The 21,779-nt window shown below is 47.5% G+C and overlaps 1 protein-coding gene across 1 annotated transcript in view; it reads right to left on the bottom strand.

Moving 5' to 3' along the window:
- Window positions 1–15,065, bottom strand: part of LOC135538097 (protein FAM117B-like) — a 52,844-nt gene extending 37,779 nt beyond the window's left edge. The window contains exons 1-3 of the mRNA XM_064964081.1: window positions 15,042–15,065; window positions 14,843–14,935; window positions 4,897–5,004 (exon numbers count right to left, since the gene is read on the bottom strand). Of these exons, the coding sequence (XP_064820153.1) occupies window positions 4,897–5,004; window positions 14,843–14,935; window positions 15,042–15,065 (225 nt within the window). The remainder of the gene's footprint in view (window positions 1–4,896; window positions 5,005–14,842; window positions 14,936–15,041) is intronic.
- Between the last annotated feature and the right edge of the window lie 6,714 nt (window positions 15,066–21,779).

Here is a 21,779-nt window from a genome sequence, read left to right as displayed (position 1 = left end):
AACATACATGTATTGTGTAACATGAAGTCCTATGAGTGTTATCTGATGAAGATCATCAAAGGTTAGTGATTCATTTTATCTCTATTTGTGCTTTTTGTGACTCTTCTCTTTAGCTGGAAAAATGGTTGAGTTTTTCTGTGACTTGGTGGTGACCTAACATAATCTTTTGTGGTGCTTTCACTGTAAAGCCCATTTGAAAATCGGACACTGTGGTGGGATAAACAACACGATTACCTTTAAAAAGGTATAAGATACATGTATGTTTGAGGAGTTTTAATTATGAGATTTCTGTTGTTTTGAATTTGGCGCCCTGCACTTTCACTGGCTGTTGTCATATCCTCCCGTTAATGGGATTTCAGCCCTAAGAAGATTTAAGAGGGCTACGTTTATTTTTACTTGAGTAAATTGCAATCTAAGTACCAGTAGTTTTACTTAAGAAACGGGACAGATCTTTAGTACATCTCTATTATAAACTATATAAAACACTTTTTTTGGGGGGGGGGGGGAACAATACATTTGTTTTCCCATAATCCTATACAGAAATGTTTCAACCCCAAAGTAAACTGCAGAGTTCAGACAAATAATGAATAGCTTAAAAACCTGTTTTAAACAAGTACTGTATATCATAGAGCTATACCTAGGGCCATGCCACTGACTGGATCTGGTAGGGGTCTATAGAGGGTTTTGAAGTTCTCACAAGGATGGTAAATCAGACGTGTGTGTAAATAAGATTCAGTAGAGGAGGACTGAGCCCAGCACAGCGACAGATGGTGCTGGAGTCTGGGACATGCACACACACACAAACTGACGCACACACACACACAGGCGCATACACACACACACACCGACGCATACACACACACACACACACTGACGCACACACACACACACACTGACACACACACTGACACACACACACACACACACTAGGGGACAGCTGAACAGAGTGTGGCTGTTAATTGTCTCTCTGGCAAAGTTGAGGAGAGACAGAGGGATACATTCACCACATGCTGCTCTAATTCATGGACAAACACAAAACAGGAGATAGAGGAGAAGGGAAAGAAAGAGGGAGGAAAGAGAGTAGAGAGAAAGTAGAGAAAGGAAAGAGGAAAGAGAGAGGAGAGAGAAAGGGGAGAGAGAGGAAAGAGAGAGGAGAGAGAGAGGAGAGAGAGGAAAGAGAGAGGAGAGAGAGAGAGAGAGGAAAGCGGAAAGAGAGAGGAAAGAGAAAAGGGAGAGAGAGAAAGTGGAGAGAGGAAAGCGGAAAGAGAGAGGAGAGAGAAAGGGGAGAGAGAGAAAGTGGAGAGAGGAAAGCGGAAAAGAGAGGAGAGAGAAAGGGGAGAGGAAAGCGGAAAGAGAGAGGGAGAGAAAGGGGAGAGAGGAAAGAGAGGAAAGAGAGAGAGGAAAGAGAGGAAAGAGAGAGGAGAGAGGAAAGCGGAAAGAGAGAGGAGAGAGAAAGTGGAGAGAGAGGAAAGAGAGGAAAGAGAGAGAGGAAAGAGAGGAAAGAGAGAGGAGAGAGAAAGGGGAGAGAGGAGAGAGAGAGGATAGAGAAAGTGGAGAGAGAGGAAAGAGAAAGGAGAGAGAGGAAAGAGAGAGGAAAGAGAGGAAAGAGAGGAAAGAGAGAGGAGAGAGAGGAGAGAGAGGAAAGAGAAAAGGGAGAGAGAGGAGAGAGAGGAAAGAGAAAGGAAAGAGAGGAAAGAGAGAGGAGAGAGAAAGGGAAAGAGAGGAAAGAGAGGAAAGAGAGAGGAGAGAGAGGAGAGAGAGGAAAGAGAAAAGGGAGAGAGAGGAGAGAGAAAGGGGAGAGAGAGGAAAGAGAGAGGAAAGAGAGAGGAAAGAGAGAGGAAAGAGAGAGGAAAGAGAGAGGAAAGAGAGAGGAGAGAGAAAGGGGAGAGAAAAGGGAGAGAGGAGAGAGAGGAAAGAGAAAGGGGAGAGAGAGGAGAAGAGGAAGAGAAAGGGGAGAGAGAGAGGAGAGATGAGAGAGAAAGGAGAGAGAGGAAAGAGAGAGGAAAGAAAGAGGAAAGAGAGGAAAGAGAGAGGAAAGAGAGAGGAAAGAGAGAGGAGAGAGAAAGGGGAGAGAAAGGGAGAGAAAGGGGAAAGAGAGGAGAAAGAGGAAAGAGAAAGGGGAGAGAGAGGAGAGAGATGAGAGAGAAAGGGGAGAGAGGAGAGAGAGGAAAGAGAGAGGAAAGAAAGAGGGAGAGAGGGGGGAGAGAGGAAAGAAAGGAGAGAGAGAGAGAGGAGAGAGAGGAAAGAGAGAGGGGTAAAGGATAGATAATAGACAGTAACAGCAGTAAACTGTTGGTAGGGGTGAAGGATAGATATTAGACAGTAACAGCAGTATACTGTAGGTAGGGGTAAAGGATAGATAATAGACAGTAACAGCAGTATACTGTAGGTAGGGGTGAAGGATAGATAATAGACAGTAACAGCAGTATACTGTAGGTAGGGGTGAAGGATAGATAATAGACAGTAACAGCAGTGTCTGTGATGAGTTTAAAAAAGTTTGCGCAAAAAGAGGCCAATGCAGATAGTTAAATAGTTAACCACATAGCTACCCAGAATAACTATTTAGTCGTCCTATGGCTTCGGGATGGAAGCTGTTCAGGGTCCTGTTGCTTCCAGACTTGGTACTCCGGTACCGCTTGCCATGCTGTAGCAGCACAATCTATGACTTAGGTGGCTGGAGCCTGAGAATGTTGGGGCTTTCCTCTGAGACCGCCCGGTATAGAGGTCCTGGATGGCAGGGAGCTCAGACCCAGTGATGTAATGTGCCGTATGCACTACCCCAGAGAATGCCTTGCTGTCGGAGGCTGAGCAGTTGACATACCAGGCGGTGATGCAGCCAATCAAGATGCTCTCGATGGTGCAGCTGTAGAACTGTTTGAGGATCTGGGGCCCATGTAAAATCTTTTCAGCCTCCTGAGGGGAAAAGGTGTTGTCGTGCCAACTGTGTTGGCGTGTGTGGACCATGTTAATTCCTTAGTGATGCACTACAGCCCCGTCGATGTGTATGGGGGGAGCGTGCTCGGTCCCCCTTTTCCTACAGTCCACAATCAGCTCCATGAGGGGCCCCCATGTTGAGGGTCAGAGTGGCGGAGGTGTTGTTGTCACCACCTGGGGGCGGCCCGTCAGGAAGTCCAGGATCCAGTTGCAGAGGGAGGTGTTCAGTCCCAGGGTCCTTAGCTTAGTGATGGGCTTTGAGTTCACTATGGTGTTGAACGCTGAGCTGTAGTCAATGAATAGCATTCTCACATAGGTGTTCCTTTTCCTGTTTCTGAGATTATGGTGTTTATGTGAGCCATGACCAGCCTTTCAAAGCATTTCATGGCTCCAGATGTGAATGCTACAGGACGTTAGTAATTTAGGCAGGTTGTCTTTGTGTTCCTGGGCACAGGGACTATGGTGGTCTGTTTAAAACATGTTGGTATTACAGACTCGGACAGGTTGAAAATGTCAATGAAGACACTTGCCAGCTGGTCAGAGCATGCTCTGAGTACACGTCCTGGTAATCCGTCTGGCCCTGCATCCTTGTGAATGTTGACCTGTTTAAAGGTCTTACTGACATCGGCTACACAGTCGTCCAGAACAGCTGGTGCTCTCATTCATGGTTCAGTGATACTTTCCACAAAGTGTGTGTAGTAAAGGTGATCTAGAGTTTTTCCGGTTTAGAGTTTTAGTTGCACAGGCGACAAAGAAATGAGGTAAGACGTATTTCAGTTTCCCTGCATGAAAGCCATTAGGCCCTGACACACACAATTCAAGGCACACTTTACTCTCCCCACTGACTAGAAGCCTCTTAGCAGGTGGCATCTGTGACTCCTCAGCTCCACAAGTGAAAACTTAACACCAGTAATACAGTTTACTGAAAGAGGAAGACTTGACCTTTATACAAGCATGTTCAAGTTCATCTGCAACTATTATGCCAATAGTCTAAACCTAAACCTAAATCTTGATCTGGATCTAAACCTGAATCTAAATCTGAATCTGGATCTAAATCTAAACCTGAATGTAAATCTAAATCTGGATCTAAATCTAAACCTAAATCTGGATCTAAATCTAAACCCGAATGTAAATCTAAATCTGAATCTAAATCTAAATCTGGATCTAAATCTAATCCTGAATCTGGATCTAAATCTGGATCTAAATCTAAACCTGAATCTGGATCTAAATCTAAACCTGAATGTAAATCTAAATCTGGATCTAAATCTAAACCTAAATCTGGATCTAAATCTAAACCTGAATGTAAATCTAAATCTGAATCTAAACCTAAATCTGGATCTAAATCTAAATCTGTATCTAAATCTAAACCTGAATGTAAATCTGGATCTAAATCTAAACCTGAATGTAAATCTACATCTGAATCTGAATCGAAACCTGAATCTAAAGCTGAATCTGAATCTAAAACTAAATCTGAATCTAAATCTGGATCTAAATATGGATCTAAATCTAAACCTAAATCTACATCTGAATCTAAATCTAAACCTGAATGTAAATGTAAATCTGAATCGAAACCTGAATCTAAAGCTGAATCTGAATCTAAACCTAAATCTGAATCTAAACCTGAATGTAAATCTGAATTTAAATTTGAATCTAAATCTGAATCTAAACCTGAATCTAAATTTGTGTCTAAACCTGAATCAATCTAAATCTAAATCTGAATCTAAATCTGAATCTAAACCTAAATCAATCTAAATCTGAATCTAAATCTGAATCTAAACCTGAATCTAAATTTGTGTCTAAACCTGAATCAATCTAAATCTAAATTTAAATCTGAATCTAAATCTGAATCTAAATCTGAATCAATCTGCTTTGGGTCCTTTTGTAACAGTGGAGATCTAGATTTAGACCATTTCTATCTATTTTCTATGGCTTTACGGGTCCCTCGCCTCGCCCTGCTCACACCTGGTAGAGAGCAGCATGGTTCCCATTGAATGGTGATTTGCGTTCCTTGTCTCTATGGTGACGGCTGCTGTGCTTACTGCGCTGGAGCTGCTGCCTCAGCTTGGCAATCTGGAGAGAGAGAGACAACAGAGAGATGAGACGGGTCAGGGGGAGGAGAGGGAAGAACTGGTCCAAAATAATTTTCCAATGACCACATCTGAACCGAGAACAGCGATAACAACTTCTGGCCAGAGGATGAACGTAATATCATTCACCTAGACAGTGACAGCGAGTGACAAGCCACATTGATACAACAGCAGAATACTGTAGGTAGGGGTAAAGGACAGATAATAGACAGTAACAGCAGTATACTGTAGGTAGGGGTAAAGGATAGATAATAGACAGTAACAACAGTATACTGTAGGTAGGGGTGAAGGATAGATAATAGACAGTAACAGCAGGGTACTGTAGGTAGGGGTAAAGGATAGATACTAGACAGTAACAGCAGTATACTGTAGGGGTAAAGGATAGATAATAGACAGTAACAGCAGGGTACTGTAGGTAGGGGTAAAGGATAGATACTAGACAGTAACAGCAGTATACTGTAGGTAGGGGTAAAGGATAGATAATAGACAGTAACAGCAGTATACTGTAGGTAGGGGTAAAGGATAGATAATAGACAGTAACAGCAGTATACTGTAGGGGTAAAGGATAGATAATAGACAGTAACAGCAGGGTACTGTAGGTAGGGGTAAAGGATAGATACTAGACAGTAACAGCAGTATACTGTAGGTAGGGGTAAAGGATAGATAATAGACAGTAACAGCAGTATACTGTAGGTAGGGGTAAAGGATAGATAATAGACAGTAACAGCAGTATACTGTAGGTAGGGGTAAAGGATAGATAATAGACAGTAACAGCAGTATACTGTAGGTAGGGGTAAAGGATAGATAATAGACAGTAACAGCAGTATACTGTAGGTAGGGGTAAAGGATAGATAATAGACAGTAACAGCAGTATACTGTAGGTAGGGGTAAAGGATAGATAATAGACAGTAACAGCAGTATACTGTAGGTAGGGGTAAAGGATAGATAATAGACAGTAACAGCAGTATACTGTAGGTAGGGGTAAAGGATAGATAATAGACAGTAACAGCAGTATACTGTAGGTAGGGGTAAAGGATAGATAATAGACAGTAACAGCAGTATACTGTAGGTAGGGGTAAAGGATAGATAATAGACAGTAACAGCAGTATACTGTAGGTAGGGGTAAAGGATAGATAATAGACAGTAACAGCAGTATACTGTAGGTAGGGGTAAAGGATAGATAATAGACAGTAACAGCAGTATACTGTAGGTAGGGGTAAAGGATAGATAATAGACAGTAACAGCAGTATACTGTAGGTAGGGGTAAAGGATAGATAATAGACAGTAACAGCAGTATACTGTAGGTAGGGGTAAAGGATAGATAATAGACAGTAACAGCAGTATACTGTAGGTAGGGGTAAAGGATAGATAATAGACAGTAACAGCAGTATACTGTAGGTAGGGGTAAAGGATAGATAATAGACAGTAACAGCAGTATACTGTAGGTAGGGGTGAAGGATAGATAATAGACAGTAACAGCAGTATACTGTAGGTAGGGGTAAAGGATAGATAATAGACAGTAACAGCAGTATACTGTAGGTAGGGGTAAAGGATAGATAATAGACAGTAACAGCAGTATACTCTAGGTAGGGGTAAAGGATAGATAATAGACAGTAACAGCAGTATACTGTAGGTAGGGGTAAAGGATAGATAATAGACATTAACAGCAGTATACTGTAGGTAGATGTAAAGGATAGATAATAGACAGTAACAGCAGTATACTGTAGGGGTAAAGGATAGATAATAGACAGTAACAGCAGTATACTGTAGGTAGGGGTAAAGGATAGATAATAGACAGTAACAGCAGTATACTGTAGGGGTAAAGGATAGATAATAGACAGTAACAGCAGTATACTGTAGGTAGGGGTAAAGGATAGATAATAGACAGTAACAGCAGTATACTGTAGGGGTAAAGGATAGATAATAGACAGTAACAGCAGTATACTGTAGGTAGGGGTAAAGGATAGATAATAGACAGTAACAGCAGTATACTGTAGGGGTAAAGGATAGATAATAGACAGTAACAGCAGTATACTGTAGGTAGGGGTAAAGGATAGATAATAGACAGTAACAGCAGTATACTGTAGGTAGGGGTAAAGGATAGATAATAGACAGTAACAGCAGTATACTGTAGGTAGGGGTAAAGGATAGATAGACAGTAACAGCAGTATACTGTAGGTAGGGGTAAAGGATAGATAATAGACAGTAACAGCAGTATACTGTAGGTAGGGGTAAAGGATAGATAAGACAGTAACAGCAGTATACTGTAGGTAGGGGTAAAGGATAGATAATAGACAGTAACAGCAGTATACTGTAGGTAGGGGTAAAGGATAGATAATAGACAGTAACAGCAGTATACTGTAGGTAGGGGTAAAGGATAGATAATAGACAGTAACAGCAGTATACTGTAGGGGTAAAGGATAGATAATAGACAGTAACAGCAGTATACTGTAGGTAGGGGTAAAGGATAGATAATAGACAGTAACAGCAGTATACTGTAGGTAGGGGTAAAGGATAGATAATAGACAGTAACAGCAGTATACTGTAGGTAGGGGTAAAGGATAGATAATAGACAATAACAGCAGTATACTGTAGGGGTAAAGGATAGATAATAGACAGTAACAGCAGTATACTGTAGGTAGGGGTAAAGGATAGATAAGACAGTAACAGCAGTATACTGTAGGTAGGGGTAAAGGATAGATAATAGACAGTAACAGCAGTATACTGTAGGGGTAAAGGATAGATAATAGACAATAACAGCAGTATACTGTAGGGGTAAATGATAGATAATAGACAGTAACAGCAGTATACTGTAGGGGTAAATGATAGATAATAGACAGTAACAGCAGTATACTGTAGGTAGGGGTAAAGGATAGATAAGACAGTAACAGCAGTATACTGTAGGTAGGGGTAAAGGATAGATAATAGACAGTAACAGCAGTATACTGTAGGTAGGTGTAAAGGATAGATAATAGACAGTAACAGCAGTATACTGTAGGTAGGGGTAAAGGATAGATAATAGACAGTAACAGCAGTATACTGTAGGTAGGGGTAAAGGATAGATAATAGACAGTAACAGCAGTATACTGTAGGTAGGGGTAAAGGATAGATAATAGACAGTAACAGCAGTATACTGTAGGTAGGGGTAAAGGATAGATAATAGACAGTAACAGCAGTATACTGTAGGTAGGGGTAAAGGATAGATAGACAGTAACAGCAGTATACTGTAGGTAGGGGTAAAGGATAGATAATAGACAGTAACAGCAGTATACTGTAGGTAGGGGTAAAGGATAGATAAGACAGTAACAGCAGTATACTGTAGGTAGGGGTAAAGGATAGATAATAGACAGTAACAGCAGTATACTGTAGGTAGGGGTAAAGGATAGATAATAGACAGTAACAGCAGTATACTGTAGGTAGGGGTAAAGGATAGATAATAGACAGTAACAGCAGTATACTGTAGGTAGGGGTAAAGGATAGATAATAGACAGTAACAGCAGTATACTGTAGGTAGGGGTAAAGGATAGATAATAGACAGTAACAGCAGTATACTGTAGGGGTAAAGGATAGATAATAGACAGTAACAGCAGTATACTGTAGGTAGGGGTAAAGGATAGATAATAGACAGTAACAGCAGTATACTGTAGGTAGGGGTAAAGGATAGATAATAGACAGTAACAGCAGTATACTGTAGGTAGGGGTAAAGGATAGATAATAGACAATAACAGCAGTATACTGTAGGGGTAAAGGATAGATAATAGACAGTAACAGCAGTATACTGTAGGTAGGGGTAAAGGATAGATAATAGACAGTAACAGCAGTATACTGTAGGGGTAAAGGATAGATAATAGACAATAACAGCAGTATACTGTAGGTAGGGGTAAAGGATAGATAAGACAGTAACAGCAGTATACTGTAGGTAGGGGTAAAGGATAGATAATAGACAGTAACAGCAGTATACTGTAGGGGTAAAGGATAGATAATAGACAATAACAGCAGTATACTGTAGGGGTAAATGATAGATAATAGACAGTAACAGCAGTATACTGTAGGGGTAAATGATAGATAATAGACAGTAACAGCAGTATACTGTAGGTAGGGGTAAAAGGATAGATAAGACAGTAACAGCAGTATACTGTAGGTAGGGGTAAAGGATAGATAATAGACAGTAACAGCAGTATACTGTAGGTAGGTGTAAAGGATAGATAATAGACAGTAACAGCAGTATACTGTAGGTAGGGGTAAAGGATAGATAATAGACAGTAACAGCAGTATACTGTAGGTAGGGGTAAAGGATAGATAATAGACAGTAACAGCAGTATACTGTAGGTAGGGGTAAAGGATAGATAATAGACAGTAACAGCAGTATACTGTAGGTAGGGGTAAAGGATAGATAATAGACAGTAACAGCAGTATACTGTAGGTAGGGGTAAAGGATAGATAAGACAGTAACAGCAGTATACTGTAGGTAGGGGTAAAGGATAGATAATAGACAGTAACAGCAGTATACTGTAGGTAGGGGTAAAGGATAGATAATAGACAGTAACAGCAGTATACTGTAGGTAGGGGTGAAGGATAGATAATAGACAGTAACAGCAGTATACTGTAGGTAGGGGTAAAGGATAGATAATAGACAGTAACAGCAGTATACTGTAGGTAGGGGTAAAGGATAGATAATAGACAGTAACAGCAGCATACTGTAGGTAGGGGTAAAGGATAGATAATAGACAGTAACAGCAGTATACTGTAGGGGTAAAGGATAGATAATAGACAGTAACAGCAGTATACTGTAGGTAGGGGTAAAGGATAGATAATAGACAGTAACAGCAGTATACTGTAGGTAGGGGTAAAGGATAGATAATAGACAGTAACAGCAGTATACTGTAGGTAGGGGTAAAGGATAGATAATAGACAGTAACAGCAGTATACTGTAGGTAGGGGTAAAGGATAGATAATAGACAGTAACAGCAGTATACTGTAGGTAGGGGTAAAGGATAGATAATAGACAGTAACAGCAGTATACTGTAGGGGTAAAGGATAGATAATAGCCAGTAACAGCGAGTGACAAGCCACATTGATACAATAGACAATCCCCTACATAGACAAGTGCAGTAAACTGGGAAATGAGGCCCGACAGGATATAACAGTTTCTGTTCCTGTGTAATTAGACTAGATGAGCTCCCTGACCCCACGCAGACCCGTCTCTAATTAGACTAGATGAGCTGCCTGACCCCACGCAGACCCGTCTATAATTAGACTAGATGAGCTGCCTGACCCCACGCAGACCCGTCTCTAATTAGACTAGATGAGCTGCCTGACCCCACGCAGACCCGTCTATAATTAGACTAGATGAGCTCCCTGACCCCACGCACACCCGTCTCTAATTAGACTAGATGAGCTCCCTGACCCCACGCACACCCGTCTCTAATTAGACTAGATGAGCTCCCTGACTCCACGCAGACCCGTCTCTAATTAGACTAGATGAGCTGCCTGACCCCACGCACACCCGTCTCTAATTAGACTAGATGAGCTCCCTGACCCCACGCAGACCCGTCTCTAATTAGACTAGATGAGCTCCCTGACCCCACGCAGACCCGTCTCTAATTAGACTAGATGAGCTGCCTGACCCCACGCAGACCCGTCTATAATTAGACTAGATGAGCTCCCTGACCCCACGCAGACCCGTCTCTAATTAGACTAGATGAGCTGCCTGACCCCACGCAGACCCGTCTCTAATTAGACTAGATGAGCTCCCTGACCCCACGCACACCCGTCTCTAATTAGACTAGATGAGCTCCCTGACTCCACGCAGACCCGTCTCTAATTAGACTAGATGAACTCCCTGACTCCACGCAGACCCGCCTCTAATTAGACTAGATGAGCCCCTGACTCCACGCAGACCCGTCTCTAAGTAGACTAGATGAGCTCCCTGACCCCACGCAGACCCGTCTCTAATTAGACTAGATGAGCTCCCTGACTCCACGCAGACCCGTCTCTAATTAGACTAGCCACTCCGCTACCCTGACCCAGCCACACACACCACTACCCTGACCCAGCCACACCTCTACCCTGACCCAGCCACACCTCTACCCTGACCCAGCCACACCTCTACCCTGACCCAGCCACACCTCTACCCTGACCCAGCCACACCTCTACCCTGACCCAGCCACACCTCTACCCTGACCCAGCCACACCTCTACCCTGACCCAGCCACTCCTCTACCCTGACCCAGCCACACACACCTCTACCCTGACCCAGCCACTCCTCTACCCTGACCCAGCCACACCACTACCCTGACCCAGCCACACCCTCTACCCTGACCCAGCCACACCTCTACCCTGACCCAGCCACACCTCTACCCTGACCCAGCCACACCTCTACCCTGACCCAGCCACACCTCTACCCTGACCCAGCCACACCTCTACCCTGACCCAGCCACACCTCTACCCTGACCCAGCCACACACATTTATGCTGCAGTAGTTTATGTGTCGGGGGGCTAGGGTCAGTTTGTTATATCTGGAGTACTTCTCCTGTCTTATCCGGTGTCCTGTGTGAATCTAAGTATGCTCTCTCTAATTTTCTCTTTCTTTCTCTCTTTCTTTCTCTCTCTCGGAGGACCTGAGCCCTTGGACCATGCCTCAGGACTACCTGACATGATGACTCCTTGCTGTCCCCAGTCCACCTGGCCGTGCTGCTGCTCCAGTTTCAACTGTTCTGCCTGTGATTATTATTATTTGACCATGCTGGTCATTTATGAACATTTGAACATCTTGGCCATGTTCTGTTGTAATCTCCACCCGGCACAGCCAGAAGAGGACTGGCCACCCCACATAGCCTGGTTCCTCTCTAGGTTTCTTCCTAGGTTTTGGCCTTTCTCGGGAGTTTTTCGAGCTGGGCGAGGGTGTAGCTGGGCGAGGGGGCAGCTGGCTGAGGGGGTGAGGAGGTGGGGAGGAGGAGGGGAGGAGGGAGAGGGAGGGGGTGGGGAGGAGTGCATACCTCTTTAAGTTGGTGTAGCTGGGCGAGGGGGCAGCTGGGCGAGGGGGTGAGGAGGTGGGGAGGAGGAGGGGAGGAGGAGAGGGAGGGGTTGGGGAGGAGGAGAGGGAGGGGGTGGGGAGGAGTGCATACCTCTTTAAGTTGGTGTAGCTGGGCGAGGGGGCAGCTGGGTGAGGGGGTGAGGAGGTGGGGAGGAGGAGAGGAGGTGGGGAGGAGGAGGGGGAGGAGGAGAGGGAGGGGGTGGGGAGGAGGAGGGGAGGAGGGAGAGGGAGGAGGAGGGGGAGGAGGGGAGAGGGAGGGGGTGGGGAGGGAGGAGGGGAGGAGGGAGGGGAGGAGGGGAGGGGGGGGAGGAGAGGGAGGTGGGGAGGGGGGAGGGGGAGAGGGAGGGGTGGGGAGGAGGAGGGGAGGAGGAGAGGGAGGGGGTGGGGAGGAGGGGGGAGGGAGGAGGGGAGGGGAGGAGAGGGAGGGGGTGGGGGGGAGGGAGGAGGAGGGAGGGGTGGGGGAGGAGGGAGGAGGGGAGGAGGTGGGGGGGGAGGGAGAGGGAGGGGGTGGGGAGGAGGAGGGGAGGGGAGGGGGAGGGGAGGAGGAGAGGGAGGGGTGGGGAGGGGAGGAGGGAGGGGGGAGGAGGAGAGGGGAGGAGGGGAGGAGGGAGGGAGGAGGGGAGGAGGAGGGGAGGGAGGAGGGAGGGGGAGGAGGGGAGGGGGAGGAGGAGAGGGAGGGGGTGGAGGAGGAGGGAGGGGGGGGGAGGAGGGGGGAGGGAGGGAGGGGGAGGAGGAGGGGTGGGGAGGAGGGGAGGGGGAGGAGGAGGTGAGGAGGAGGGGGAGGGGAGGAGGGAGGGAGGGGAGGGGGGGGGAGGGAGGAGAGGGAGGGTGGGGGGTGGGGAGGAGGAGGGGGAGGAGGGAGGGGAGGAGGGAGAGGGAGGGGGGTGGGGAGAGGGAGGGGAGGGGGAGGGGAGGAGGGGAGGGGGGAGAGGGAGGGGGGGAGGGGAGGGGAGGAGGAGGGGGAGGGGAGGAGGGAGAGGAGGGAGGGGGGAGGGGGGGAGGGAGAGGGAGGGGAGGGAGGGGAGGAGGGGAGGGGAGGGGGAGGGGAGGGGAGGAGAGGAGGGGAGGGGAGGAGGAGAGGGAGGAGGAGAGGGGAGGGGGTGGGGAGGGGGGAGGGGAGGAGGGGAGGAGGAGGGGAGGAGGGGGGAGGAGGAGAGGGAGGGGGTGGGGGAGGAGGGAGGGAGGAGGGGAGGGGGAGGAGGGGGAGGAGGAGAGGAGGGGGAGGGAGGAGGAGAGGGAGGAGGGGGGAGGAGGGGAGAGGGAGGGGGGGAGGAGGGAGGGGAGGAGGAGGGGAGGAGGAGGGGAGGGAGGAGGGGAGGGGGAGGGGAGGGGAGGGAGGAGAGGGAGGGAGGGGAGGGGAGGAGGGGAGGGGAGGAGGGAGGGGAGGAGGAGGGGAGGGGAGAGGGAGGGGAGGAGGGAGGGGAGGGAGGAGGGAGGAGGGGAGGAGGGGAGGGAGGGGAGGGGGGGAGGAGGGAGGGGGTGGAGGAGGAGGGGAGGGGGAGGGAGGGGAGGGGAGGGAGTGGGGAGGAGGGAGGAGGGGAGGGGGAGGAGGAGGAGGGAGGAGGAGAGGGAGGAGGAGGGGAGGAGGAGAGAGGGAGGGGGTGGGGAGGGAGGGAGGGGAGGGAGGAGGAGGGGGAGGGGGGTGGGGAGGAGGGGAGGGAGGGAGGAGGGGAGGGAGGAGGGGGAGGAGGAGAGGTGGGGGGAGGGAGGGAGGGGGAAGGAGGAGGAGGGGAGGAGGGTGGGAGGGGGGAGGGGGAGGAGGAGGAAGGGGGGGGGAGGGGAGAGGGGAGGAGGGGAGGGGAGGGGAGGGAGGGGGAGGAGGGGGGGAGGAGGAGGGAGGGGAGGAGGAGGAGGAGGGGGAGGAGGGGAGGAGGAGGAGGGAGGAGGAGGAGGGGGAGGGGAGGAGGAGAGGGAGGGGGTGGGGAGGAGGAGGGGGAGGAGGAGGGAGGAGGGGAGGAGGGGGGAGGAGGGAGGAGGAGGAGGGGAGGGGGTGGGGAGGAGGGGAGGAGGAGGGAGGAGGAGGGGAGGAGGAGGAGAGGGAGGAGGGGAGGAGTGCATACCTCTTTCAGTTGGTCAGTGCTTCCCCAGGAGGCTGGCGTTGGTGAGAAGCCCTCCTCTTCTCCAAAGGAGGGGAGGAGGAGGGGGAGGAGGAGAGGGAGGAGGGGGGGGGGGAGGAGAGGGAGGGGGTGGGAGGAGGAGGGGAGGGGAGGAGGGGGGGGAGGAGGGGGAGGGGGTGGGGAGGAGGAGGGGAGGAGGTGGGGAGGGACGAGGGGGGAGGAGGAGGAGAGGGAGGGGGTGGGGAGGAGGAGAGGGAGGGGGTGGGGAGGAGGAGGGGAGGAGGAGGGGAGGAGTGCATACCTCTTTCAGTTGGTCAGTGCTTCCCCAGGAGGCTGGCGTTGGTGAGAAGCCCTCCTCTTCTCCACAAAGGAGGGGAGGAGGGGGGAGGGAGAGGGAGGAGGGGGAGGGGGGAGGAGAGGGAGGGGGTGGGGAGGAGGAGGGGAGGGGAGGAGGAGGGGAGGAGGGGAGGGGAGGAGAGGGAGGGGGTGGGGAGGAGGAGGGGGGGGAGGAGGGGGAGGAGAGGGAGGGGGTGGGGAGGAGGAGGGGAGGAGGAGGGGGAGGGGGAGGAGAGAGGGAGGGGGGTGGGGAGGAGGGGGGAGGAGGAGAGGGAGGGGGTGGGGAGGAGGAGGGGGGAGGGGGAGGGGGAGGAGAGGGAGGGGGGTGGGGAGGAGGAGGAGGAGGAGGAGGGAGGGAGGGGAGGGGGAGGAGGAGGGGGGAGGAGTGCATACCTCTTTCAGTTGGTCAGTGCTTCCCCAGGAGGCTGAGCGTTGGTGAGAAGCCCTCCTCTTCTCCACAAACTCCTCTGCCCAGGCACTGGGGGTCTGGGGAAAGACAGAGACACACAGATACATCAACACATCAACCAATGTTGTGCATAAAAAGGCTTAAGTCTTACGTATGTGAACAGTTCATGTACTGTACACACACAGTGATAACTCCCAGATGAATCATGTATAACAAGTTTGTTTAAATGTTTGAACAGTTGCAGGACATTTTGGTGATGAGGACTTCCATTACCACTGGCCTTCCACATAAAGGAAAATCAACAGCTCTCAGATCCAGCCAGAGAGGGAGTGACCCTCACCCTCTAATCTCCAAAGCTCTCAGATCCAGCCAGAGAGGGAGTGACCCTAATACTACACCCTGATCATCAGCCTGTATCTAGTGAAATACTACACCCTGATCATCAGCCCTGATCATCAGCCCTGATCATCAGCCTGTATCTAGTGAAATACTACACCCTGATCATCAGCCCTGATCATCAGCCCTGACCATCAGCCTGTATCTAGTGAAATACTACACCCTGATCATCAGCCCTGATCATCAGCCTGTATCTAGTGAAATACCACACCCTGATCATCAGCCCTGATCATCAGCCTGTATCTAGTGAAATACCACACCCTGATCATCAGCCTGTATCTAGTGAAATACTACACCCTGATCATCAGCCTGTATCTAGTGAAATACTACACCCTGATCATCAGCCCTGATCATCAGCCTGTATCTAGTGAAATACTACACCCTGATCATCAGCCCTGACCATCAGCCTGTATCTAGCTGAAATACCACACCCTGATCATCAGCCCTGATCATCAGCCCTGACCATCAGCCTGTATCTAGTGAAATACCACACCCTGATCATCAGCCCTGATCATCAGCCTGTATCTAGTGAAATACCTACACCCTGATCATCAGCCCTGACCATCAGCCTGTATCTAGTGAAATACTACACCCTGATCATCAGCCCTGATCATCAGCCTGTATCTAGTGAAATACCACACCCTGATCATCAGCCCTGATCATCAGCCTGTATCTAGTGAAATACCACACCCTGATCATCAGCCCTGACCATCAGCCTGTATCTAGTGAAATACCACACCCTGATCATCAGCCCTGATCATCAGCCTGTATCTAGTGAAATACTACACCCTGATCATCAGCCTGTATCTAGTGAAATACTACACCCTGATCATCAGCCTGTATCTAGTGAAATACTACACCCTGATCATCAGCCTGTATCTAGTGAAATACCACACCCTGATCATCAGCCCTGATCATCAGCCTGTATCTAGTGAAATACCACACCCTGATCATCAGCCTGTATCTAGTGAAATACTACACCCTGATCATCAGCCCTGATCATCAGCCTGTATCTAGTGAAATACCACACCCTGATCATCAGCCCTGATCATCAGCCTGTATCTAGTGAAATACTACACCCTGATCATCAGCCCTGATCATCAGCCTGTATCTAGTGAAATACCACAGCCCTGATCATCAGCCTGTATCTAGTGAAATACTACACCCTGATCATCAGCCCTGATCATCAGCCTGTATCTAGTGAAATACCACACCCTGATCATCAGCCCTGATCATCAGCCTGTATCTAGTGAAATACCACACCCTGATCATCAGCCCTGATCATCAGCCTGTATCTAGTGAAAATACTGATCATCAGCCCTGATCATCAGCCTGTATCTAGTGAAATACCACACCCTGATCATCAGCCTGTATCTAGTGAAATACTACACCTGATCATCAGCCCTGATCATCAGCCTGTATCTAGTGAAATACTACACCCTGATCATCAGCCTGTATCAGTGATACACCCTGATCATCAGCCCTGATCATCAGCCTGTATCTAGTGAAATACTACACCCTGATCATCAGCCCTGATCATCAGCCTGTATCTAGTGAAATACTACACCCTGATCATCAGCCTGTATCTAGTGAAATACTACACCCTGATCATCAGCCTGTATCTAGTGAAATACTGATCATCACCCTGATCATCAGCCTGTATCTAGTGAAATACCACACCCTGATCATCAGCCTGTATCTAGTGAAATACTACACCCTGATCATCAGCCTGTATCTAGTGAAATACCACACCCTGATCATCAGCCTGTATCTAGTGAAATACTACACCCTGATCATCAGCCCTGATCATCAGCCTGTATCTAGTGAAATACCACACCCTGATCATCAGCCTGTATCTAGTGAAATACTACACTCTGATCATCAGCCCTGATCATCAGCCTGTATCTAGTGAAATACCACACCCTGATCATCAGCCTGTATCTAGTGAAATACCACACCCTGATCATCAGCCTGTATCTAGTGAAATACTACACCCTGATCATCAGCCTGTATCTAGTGAAATACCACACCCTGATCATCAGCCTGTATCTAGTGAAATACCACACCCTGATCATCAGCCTGTATCTAGTGAAATACTACACCCTGATCATCAGCCCTGATCATCAGCCTGTATCTAGTGAAATACTACACCCTGATCATCAGCCTGTATCTAGTGAAATACTACACCCTGATCATCAGCCCTGATCATCAGCCTGTATCTAGTGAAATACTACACCCTGATCATCAGCCCTGATCATCAGCCTGTATCTAGTGAAATACCACACCCTGATCATCAGCCTGTATCTAGTGAAATACTACACCCTGATCATCAGCCCTGATCATCAGCCTGTATCTAGTGAAATACTACACCCTGATCATCAGCCCTGATCATCAGCCTGTATCTAGTGAAATACCACACCCTGATCATCAGCCTGTATCTAGTGAAATACCACACCCTGATCATCAGCCTGTATCTAGTGAAATACCACACCCTGATCATCAGCCTGTATCTAGTGAAATACCACACCCTGATCATCAGCCTGTATCTAGTGAAATACTACACCCTGATCATCAGCCTGTATCTAGTGAAATACTACACCCTGATCATCAGCCCTGATCATCAGCCTGTATCTAGTGAAATACTACACCCTGATCATCAGCCTGTATCTAGTGAAATACCACACCCTGATCATCAGCCTGTATCTAGTGACCATCACCCTGATCATCAGCCTGTATCTAGTGAAATACCACACCCTGATCATCAGCCTGTATCTAGTGAAATACCACACCCTGATCATCAGCCTGTATCTAGTGAAATACTACCCCACAGCCCTGATCATCAGCCTGTATCTAGTGAAATACTACACCCTGATCATCAGCCTGTATCCATCAGCCCTGATCATCAGCCTGTATCTAGTGAAATACTACACCCTGATCATCAGCCTGTATCTAGTGAAATACCACACCCTGATCATCAGCCTGTATCTAGTGAAATCACACCCTGATCATCAGCCTGTATCTAGTGAAATACTACACCCTGATCATCAGCCTGTATCTAGTGAAATACCACACCCTGATCATCAGCCCTGATCATCAGCCTGTATCTAGTGAAATACTACACCCTGATCATCAGCCTGTATCTAGTGAAATACCACACCCTGATCTGTATCTAGTGCCCTGATCATCAGCCTGTATCTAGTGAAATACTACACCCTGATCATCAGCCTGTATCTAGTGAAATACCACACCCTGATCATCAGCCCTGATCATCAGCCTGTATCTAGTGAAATACTACACCCTGATCATCAGCCTGTATCTAGTGAAATACCACACCTGATCATCAGCCTGTATCTAGTGAAATAATACACCCATCAGCCCTGACCATCAGCCTGTATCTAGTGAAATACTGATCACAGCCCTGATCATCAGCCTGTATCTAGTGAAATACTACACCCTGATCATCAGCCCTGATCATCAGCCTGTATCTAGTGAAATACCACACCCTGATCATCAGCCCTGTATCAGTGAAATACTACACCCTGATCATCAGCCTGTATCATCAGCCCTGATCATCAGCCTGTATCTAGTGAAATACCCTGATCATCAGCCCTGATCATCAGCCTGTATCTAGTGAAATACCACACCCTGATCATCAGCCCTGATCATCAGCCTGTATCTAGTGAAATACTACACCCTGATCATCAGCCTGTATCTAGTGAAATACCACACCCTGATCATCAGCCCTGATCATCAGCCTGTATCTAGTGAAATACTACACCTGATCATCAGTCATCAGCCCTGATCATCAGCCTGTATCTAGTGAAATACTACACTGATCCTGATCATCAGCCTGTATCTAGTGAAATACTACACCCTGATCATCAGCCTGTATCTAGTGAAATACTACACTGATCATCAGCCCTGATCATCAGCCTGTATCTAGTGAAATACTACACCCTGATCATCAGCCCTGATCATCAGCCTGTATCTAGTGAAATACTGATCATCACCCTGATCATCAGCCTGTATCTAGTGAAATACTACACCCTGATCATCAGCCTGTATCTAGTGAAATACTACACCCTGATCATCAGCCTGTATCTAGTGAAATACTACACCCTGATCATCAGCCCTGATCATCTAGTGAAATCTACACCCTGATCATCATGATCATCAGCCTGTATCTAGTGAAATACCACACCCTGATCATCAGCCTGTATCTAGTGAAATACCACACCCTGATCATCAGCCTGTATCTAGTGAAATACCACACCCTGATCATCAGCCTGTATCTAGTGAAATACACCCTGATCATCAGCCCTGATCATCAGCCTGTATCTAGTGAAATACAGCCCTGATCATCAGCCTGTATCTAGTGAAATACTACACCCTGATCATCAGCCCTGATCATCAGCCTGTATCTAGTGAAATACTACACCCTGATCATCAGCCCTGATCATCAGCCTGTATCTAGTGAAATACTGATCATCACCCTGATCATCAGCCTGTATCTAGTGAAATACTACACCCTGATCATCAGCCTGTATCTAGTGAAATACTACACCCTGATCATCAGCCCTGATCATCAGCCTGTATCTAGTGAAATACTACACATCATCAGCCTGTATCTAGTGAAATACATCAGCCCTGATCATCAGCCTGTATCTAGTGAAATACCACACCCTGATCATCAGCCTGATCATCAGCCTGTATCTAGTGAAATACCACACCCTGATCATCAGCCTGTATCTAGTGAAATACCACAGCCCTGATCATCAGCCTGTATCTAGTGAAATACTACACCCTGATCATCAGCCCTGATCATCAGCCTGTATCTAGTGAAATACCACACCCTGATCATCAGCCTGTATCTAGTGAAATACTACACCCTGATCATCAGCCTGTATCTAGTGAAATACTACACCCTGATCATCAGCCTGTATCTAGTGAAATACTACACCCTGATCATCAGCCCTGATCATCAGCCTGTATCTAGTGAAATACTACACCCTGATCATCAGCCTGTATCTAGTGAAATACCACACCCTGATCATCAGCCTGTATCTAGTGAAATACCACACCCTGATCATCAGCCTGTATCTAGTGAAATACTACACCCTGATCATCAGCCCTGATCATCAGCCTGTATCTAGTGAAATACTACACCCTGATCATCAGCCTGTATCTAGTGAAATACTACACCCTGATCATCAGCCTGTATCTAGTGAAAATACTACAGCCCTGATCATCAGCCTGTATCTAGTGAAATACTACACCCTGATCATCAGCCTGTATCCTAGTGAAATACATACACCCTGATCATCAGCCTGTATCTAGTGAAATACACCTGATCATCAGCCTGATCATCAGCCTGTATCTAGTGAAATACCACACCCTGATCATAAGCCTGTATCTAGTGAAATACTACACCCTGATCATCAGCCCTGACCATCAGCCTGTATCTAGTGAAATACCACACTCTGATCATCAGCCTGTATCTAGTGAAATACTACACCCTGATCATCAGCCTGTATCTAGTGAAATACTACACCCTGATCATCAGCCTGTATCTAGTGAAATACTACACCCTGATCATCAGCCCTGATCATCAGCCTGATGTATCTAGTGAAATACCACACCCTGATCATCAGCCTGTATCTAGTGAAATACCACACCCTGATCATCAGCCTGTATCTAGTGAAATACCACACCCTGATCATCAGCCTGTATCTAGTGAAATACTACACCCTGATCATCAGCCTGTATCATCAGCCTGTATCTAGTGAAATACTACACCCTGATCATCAGCCTGTATCTAGTGAAATACCACACCCTGATCATCAGCCTGATCATCAGCCCTGATCATCAGCCTATCAGTGAAATACCACAGCCCTGATCATCAGCCTGTATCTAGTGAAATACCACACCCTGATCATCAGCCTGTATCTAGTGAAATACCACACCCTACATCAGCCTGTATCATCAGCCCTGATCATCAGCCTGTATCTAGTGAAATACTACACCCTGATCATCAGCCCTGATCATCAGCCTGTATCTAGTGAAATACTACACCCTGATCATCAGCCTGTATCTAGTGAAATACCACACCCTGATCATCAGCCCTGATCATCAGCCTGTATCTAGTGAAATCACAGCCTGTATCATCACACCCTGATCATCAGCCTGTATCTAGTGAAATACTACACCCTGATCATCAGCCCTGATCATCAGCCCTGATCATCAGCCTGTATCTAGTGAAATACCACACCCTGATCATCAGCCTGTATCTAGTGAAATACCACACCCTGATCATCAGCCTGTATCTAGTGAAATACCACACCCTGATCATCAGCCTGTATCTAGTGAAATACTACACCCTGATCATCAGCCTGTATCTAGTGAAATACTACACCCTGATCATCAGCCTGTATCTAGTGAAATACTACACCCTGATCATCAGCCTGTATCTAGTGAAATACTACACCCTGATCATCAGCCCTGATCATCAGCCTGTATCTACAGTGA

This window comes from Oncorhynchus masou, unplaced genomic scaffold, assembly GCF_036934945.1.
Source record: "Oncorhynchus masou masou isolate Uvic2021 unplaced genomic scaffold, UVic_Omas_1.1 unplaced_scaffold_907, whole genome shotgun sequence".
Taxonomy (NCBI): Eukaryota; Metazoa; Chordata; class Actinopteri; order Salmoniformes; family Salmonidae; genus Oncorhynchus; species Oncorhynchus masou.
Note: the sequence above shows the minus strand (reverse complement) of the source record. Positions and strands in the feature narration are given on the sequence as shown.